A 7,293-nucleotide genomic window follows, 5' to 3' on the forward strand; every position below is an offset into this window, starting at 1 on the left:
AGTGGCCTGGGTCAGATAGGAAAAAATCGGATCTGTGTTGTTCAGACAGCCATTAAAAGATCAGATCCAGGTCGCATATGGGCAAATAAATCGGATTTGGGTCACTTCAGGCTGCAGTGTGAACGTAGCCTTAGACTTACAAGTATTGTAACTGAACTTTTCAGAAATTATATTCTTTTTTTCCCAGATCTTTTCCTAAAACAGTTTACTGGTCTCTGAAACATTATTAAAACCTTACTAGGTCTTCTCTTTGAACTTTCTCAAAACTTTCAAGGTATTTCCTGAATATTGGGCAACAGCTGTTACGTCCACCAATAGCCAGTGAGTTCTAGGAAAGTCTACCAAAATACTGATGTTATTTAAAGGTAGCCCATTAGGTAACAATAAAGTAGCAATACATTTCTAAATAAATATAAATACATAATAGAAGTTCTGTCCTATCAGTTAGTATTTATAAATGTGACCATTAGGGTACAGAAAATAAAAAAAAATCTAGTTCCTGTCTAAAATAACTTGCGCACTAATTCACTAAGATTTTTTATCCTGCTTAGAATACTTTCAACTCGCAGTTTTCCATATACACATAAAAGAACATACTTGTTGAGCTCCTGCCCATATTGTCACCATGGGAAGCAGAGCTTTCTCCCATTCTGCTCCCAAACTCTGGAATTCACTCACATATGATATTTGTAATCTTGACAATTTACTTCTGTTTAAATCTGTGTACCAGATAATGATCTGTTCAAGACTGCATACCTACACTAACTGCCTCCACTGTTTTTAATATAGTGTATAATGTGTTATATTGTGTATTTTTGACTGTTTTCTTGTACAGTGACCTTAAGTGTCTTAAAATGTGCTTTAAATAAAATGTTTTATTATTATTATTTTGTTTAATATGTAAAGCTACCCTTTTTTTTGAAAGATGTCTTCTTCTCTTACTGTCTCTTACTGTATACATTTACTCACAGTACAGCTGTTTAATGAAAATATTTTTTTTTCAGCTGATGGTTCTACCTTTCTTAATGCTGATTGCTGTTCTTAGTTTGGTCCTCACTGATATGCCTGCTACTCAGTAAGGATGCTGAGCCATCAAGACACGACAGGAAGAGGCAACTTGTGCCTTGTAAACCTGTTTGTTGATGTTCTGATCTGCCCCTTTCACAAAGCGTTCTATTAATCAGGCCTTCCTTTCTATTTCCCCTGCCCTTTTTGCTTTGTCTCTGCAGCTCGGGTATGTGACAATGCGATGCTGCGCTGTCAGAATGGTGGAACATGCCACCACCATCAGCAGTGCCACTGTGCCCCTGGCTTCACAGGCGTCCTGTGTGAAAGGGCTAGATGCCAGGGTCCCGGAGAGTGTGATGACCAGCTATCTGGACGGGCAGCCCTCCATCATCACTCTGTAGACCATCCACTTTTCCTTCCCCTTTTAACGGTCCTACTTTCAATTGTTTCTCTTTGCTGAGAAGCTTGAACCAAAATCCCTGAAATCAACCCCCAAGACAAGAAATGCTGAGAGAGTCCTTTCAACTTTATGAACATGAAAAAACAAAGTGTTTGTCCTCAGTATAACCATTTTTTTTATTCCAAGACCAAGTTGTTGGGTGAAGAAAAGAGATGGGCAAGCAGTTTCTTGAAAGGCACAGTGAAAGAAAGACTTTTTTACCTCACAGGAAAAGACTGTAGATGCCATTGCTTTGTAAAAATGTCTTTCTCTTTTGCCTCTTCATATAAAGACTGGACATTCTCTCCTTAGGCAAAATCTATCCAGATTGTGATGGCAAGCTCTGCAGAACTAGACACAAGTTATCTTGTTATCAATTTAAGTATTCCGAAAAAATATTTATTGTGAAGAGAGACCTCTTAAAGTGATTTTTGAATTTTTTGAAGTGAGGATATACAGAGATATGAGTAGTAGGATCCTTACCTGTTTAAGATTTATGTCATAGTTAAGTTGAGTTTGATTAATGGTGATTAATCTCTCAGGTTGAAGGCTAGTACCTTTTCAGACAGAAAACAAAGTTCACCGCATAGTAAATCCCCTTAACCCGCTATTTGATCATTTAATGATTAAGCAAATTCCTAAACACCTGGGGACTATATTAGTCCATGAGAAAACGGAATTTTTTTTTTAGCGAGTTAAGGTTTTCTTCGGCAACCAAATTCGTAGCCAGGGTTCTTCAATTTCCACAAAGTCTATTTTCTCTGCTTCGACACATTATAGTCAAATTATCAGTCATTAGCAGGACTTTGAAGAAGTTGCATAAATACTAAGGAGGTAGTTTACCTATGTGATTGTACTATTTACTGGCTAATTACCCCTTTCAAATGGCTTCTGCCTGCTCTACTGCCATGATTCATCCGACTAGTGATATAATTTCCTAAAACTTCAACGCACCTTGGCATTAAATCAAAAATATTACTCGATCTTATCAAGTTTAGATTTTTAAACCATGCTGGGGGAGATGATGATGAACAGGTATCTTGATACTGGGGGCAGCCTTTGGCAACCATAAGTATAGGTAGTATTAAGGACTCAGCTATGGACGCTCTGCATTTTAAAATGTTTAATTTTTGTCAATGAAAATCAAATTGTTTAAATGGTATCCCTCTAACATTGTGTTCAACTTGTACAGAGATGATGCTACTTTTAGCTCACAGCATGTACAATTATAAATATTTTCTGCTGGAGTTATTTTAAATTTAAATAACCAGCGGCACCAGATGTCCCCTCTGTTAAAGTGTCTTCTTAGCAAGATGAAATGACATGAATGGAGCAAGTTATTTCTATATTATCCTTATGTAGAGACTTGTTCAAGGGTCATAAACAAGGCAGGCCCAAAGTCGGTCCTTTAGGGTTGCTTTCCTGTAGGTTTTAGAGGTTTCCCTGCTTCAGCACAGCTGATTTCCATTGCCAGCTAATTATCAGTCTTTTGCTGAGCTGTAATAAGCAGAATCAGCTGTGCTGACCCCGGGAAACATTGAAAACCTGTAGGACAGCGGCCCTCAAGGACCGTCTTTGGACATACCTGGACCATAAGAGGGATGCATATCAAATGCAAATTTAGTGATTTTGACACTGCAAGTACTGGTGCAGTGATCTCATGGAAAGAGCGTAGCAAACTTTTGCAGTTTAAAAATCTAAACTTCTCTGTTAATTCACATCTGAATAACCAATCGCGGACTTAATGTTGTGACCTGAGGTTGAGTTGCATAGATGTAACAAAGCATTTTTAAGTAGGCAGGCACTGCTGTTTGGCTTTATATACTGATCTATTGGGCACATAATATGCAATAAAGGCAAGCAGATTGTTGCTCCTTCTGCTTGATCATTCAGTGAAACTAGCTGGGTGGAAGTTACAGCTGTTTCAGTTGTGTGGCAAGGTGTTTTTAGATATAATCAATACATTTGATTTATTACTGTTATCTGTGACACTAAATTTTGCCTGTTCAAAAGTCTTATTCAAGATAGCTGGAGTTAGATTTTGTTTGGTTAAAACTGAATTACATTTATCTGTAACTGCAGTTTTAAATTTTCCGAATGACATGTAGATATGTATGATATTCAAACTTACAAATTAAATACACAGATCATTTGTAAAATGGAGCTGAAGCGTCATGCGGCTAACGGAAGGTGAACCATGCAGAGAACTCGCCTCATTCATGTTCAGAGTCAATGTACCTTTAGGTTTTCTGTTCTGACAAGCTCTCAGAAGATTATTGTAACATGACATGTGTTTAAAACAAGTAAGGGGGCTGCTACTTGTAATACCTTCACCTCAATTTAGAAAAAACAAACTACTGCTATAAGGTCTCTATCTTCACTGCCACCCAATTCCAACTGATCTCTAGCCCACCCCAACCACATTCTACACATCCATGACCCTTTTCTGTGCTTTAGTGACATGAGTAATTTTACTTTGCTACTGCAGGGTATCTGTTGTTTTGCCAAAAGCTCCAGCTGTATCACAATCCATCTTTCCTTACAGTTTTAAGACCCTCTCATTTTCAGAGGCTTTGAAGTATTGCTTGAGCTCACCTGTATCAGAAAAAAAGAAAAACTGTACAATACTGTAAGTGTATTTAATTTTGTATAAAACAGATATTTTCATGATTGTTCCCACAAAGAAAAGATGTATTTCTTGTTTTCTACTGCTGCTGACCTGTCCTTCAGTAGTTGCGGACTAAAAGTAGGAAAGGAAATCGGTTATGACGCCGTTAGATTTTGTTGCTTATGGGACACATGGTTCTCTTTGATTGAAAACTGCTGTGAAAATATGTTTACATACAAGGACACACAATACACCTCCACCAAAGCGCAAAAGAAAAAAAACATGTTTTTGTCTTGTTGTTAACAGTAGTAATCATATTAGGTAGAAACATGAAATTTGAGACAAGATGTGAAAAAAAAAATGTTTAATGTTGATTGATAAGTACAGACAAAGGACAAAAGCTGAATGTCATTTTAAGTTTTTAATCCTCTTTGACCATTTCACTGAAACATTAGTTGCTGATAATAACACAGCAGGCTGTTCTGTAACACATCTCTGTTGTGCTTGTGAAGGAATCTTGGGCTGAAATCCCATCAATTTTATGTAAATTTAGCAAGAGGGGAAAGGAAGATTGTGTGGCTGTTGCAGAGGTTGTTCGGCTCAAATCTGTAATCAGATCTAATCCTCGAATCAAATGAGAATAAAAGGAAAGGTTTTCCGAGCTGCTGCAGATGAAAGCCAAGCATCCTGCTGCGGGAGCTGCCACAAAGCAGCATGCTCAGGAAATGAGCTTTAATTCATGAAGGGTCAATGAATAGAAATGAAGTCGCAACCCACCGGGTGACACATTGAGAACTGAGACCAATTTCATTGGAGGGATTAATTTTACTCCTGAGGTTGTCATGAAATGCCTAATTGTGCTAGAGTTTAATGTAAGTGCCTCTCATTAAATGTCGCTGTCTCTAATAGAAAGCAGTAGCCTTTTTGTGAATAAGACTCTGGAAATAAGGAGATTTTGTTTGTGATGGGTTAATCCGCTGTATAAAAACACTTAAAAAGGGTTGTTTCTTAAGAAAAAAAACAATGTTTTTTGAGAAAAAAAAATCAAAAAAAGAGTTGGTGATGCAGATAAATGGACAAAGGATAAGTATAAATGTGTGTTTTTCATTTTTATTTAGAAAAAAAATAAATGATCAACACCCATACTTGTGTGATCTTGGATGTTTTTAATGTTTCAGAGGGTGGTGAAGATTCTCAGTCGTCCAGGTCATAGTCATTTCAAAAAAGTAAAAAAAACAATCCACTGGTCTATTACCTGTCTATTTTCTGAAAGGGGGGGTAATTAAAGGGAATTGTTGGCCTGGATGAATAGGTGGAGTCTTCTGTTTCCCTGTAAAGGGGTTGCGGTTGCAATGATAGCAGGAAGGGATAAACTCAATTGCTGGAGGTTTTTGAAAGCTGAAATTCACCCCCTCTGTTTAAGGTTGTTTTTTCTTTCTCAACATAGATGGCATAGGAGAAAGAAAAACTAACCTTAAACAAACGAGGTAGACTCGATCCCCCCTTTTCAGAGACATAGACAGGTATGGGGCTTTGCAGGCTAACATAAGAAGCAAAACGAGCCCCATTCCAAAGGGGTGGACCTGTTCTTCCGTTTCAATTTGCATGTTTTCTAAACAAAAACAAGGCTCTGTTGAGCTACTGTATAAAGCAACTCAATGCTATTTCTGACATTTGAATTGCAAAAAATTCCTGGATGGGAAGTGAAATGTCTTCAAACTTGGAAACAAAGTCCATTGGTTTGTTTTTTTTAATTTTTTAGGAGTTTGAGACGGATATTATATGAACTGCTTACTGCCCATCAGTGACCCCAAAGCAAAGGTGAATTGCTTAAGTTTAACAGAGAAAAAACCTCAGGGACATCTGAATTAAAGATTTTAAATCGTTCTGTAAATTTCCTGTGGGTTGACTGCAAGAGATAGATAACAGAAATATGTAGACAATCTACTCTAGCATTTTGGAAATCTTCAGCTTTGAGAGTGGAAATACTAATATATTGAGGATTAACCTTATTATTTAGGTTGCAGATTGCAAACCTATACTGGTTAAATTACAATGCCTCACAAAAAGTGTTTAACTTAAAAAACTTTATTATAAATTACAGAATTTTGAAGCAGAGGAAGAATTATTCAAACAGTATATCATTTTTTATTTTCCCTTTAAAACATTTCTTCTGTTTGCTTATTGGTCTGCTACACTTAAACCTACAATGATTGGTCATTTGTATAGTGGATGTTAACAAGTGGATGGTTTTCACAGAGATTACTCAACATAGATAGTTATAGTATGTTGTTTTACATGCCAACCACTGTTCTAAATTAAATTAGAGAAAACACATCACCTCAAATCTAGCCGGTCTTAGTCAGTGAATTAGGTATATATGTGCGGTGCCTATCAGCATAACAAGAAATGTGACCTTAAATAGTTGCTTTAGTTTTTATTACCACTGACTATTGTAAAAACTTGTACTTTTAGCATTTCCTTCAAAGAATGCTTGTGCCAGCACTGAAAATTTGTCTTGTGTTTGCTAATTTTTTGTATGTTGTTTTTGCAGATGCAGCAAGAGCTATTTTGAGAGTGGTTATATTCAAACAAAAAACAGATTCTGTTTACCTCTTATATTCCCAACTGATTTGTGTTGCAGCAGTTCCTTGTCCTTCCTCTTTTCACATCTGAGACCCCGGAGGGGGTATCGAGAGGACACTTTTAGACACAGGCAGTCCTTGTGTTCTGCCGCTGTCAGCGATGGTGGCACCAGCACAAAAGTTGCGTAACGAAAGACATTCAGGGGTATTCAGTGTCGGTGAAAGAGGAGGCTCAGCAACATGACTAGAGCACTCAGCTCATTTGCAAATCAATAACAATATTCAGCCTGGGTGAGGATGGCCAGCAGCAGACCTGAGATCTCTTTTGGGACAGAAGCTAAACCGTTCCATCATTCAGCCTTGTAAATAGCACTACTGTAATGCATGTGTAATAAGTGCTAGTATATCCAGGTTCCATATTTTGCTAGATTTCTTTAAAACGTAAATAATGATTTAATGCTTGAAATAGTTATTAAAGTCCGCTTTAAAAAAACTTTCAACACCTGATAAAACAAGGGACTGAAAATAAAATAATAATGATTTTCTTTTGAAGTTATGAACAACAGGATGTTTATGTATTAACTACTCAAGAAATCAATCCGTGGTTCTGGAGGTTTTCATATTTCATTTTTCACCCAACAAGAAGTTGTCCA

The 7,293-nt window shown here is 37.0% G+C and overlaps 1 protein-coding gene across 2 annotated transcripts in view; it reads left to right on the plus strand.

Annotated features, from left to right (window-relative positions):
• LOC107085927 (netrin-G1-like) overlaps positions 1 to 3,499 on the plus strand; it is an 81,181-nt gene extending 77,682 nt beyond the window's left edge. For both annotated transcript variants that reach the window (XM_015376584.1, XM_015376585.1), the window contains one exon: positions 1,230 to 3,499. In XM_015376584.1, the coding sequence (XP_015232070.1) occupies positions 1,230 to 1,468 (239 nt within the window). In that variant the 3' untranslated portion in view covers positions 1,469 to 3,499. The remainder of the gene's footprint in view (positions 1 to 1,229) is intronic.
• The last annotated feature ends 3,794 nt before the right edge of the window (positions 3,500 to 7,293 follow it).

The sequence above is a fragment of the Cyprinodon variegatus genome, unplaced genomic scaffold, assembly GCF_000732505.1.
Source record: "Cyprinodon variegatus isolate N-32 unplaced genomic scaffold, C_variegatus-1.0 Scaffold137, whole genome shotgun sequence".
NCBI lineage: Eukaryota > Metazoa > Chordata > Actinopteri > Cyprinodontiformes > Cyprinodontidae > Cyprinodon > Cyprinodon variegatus.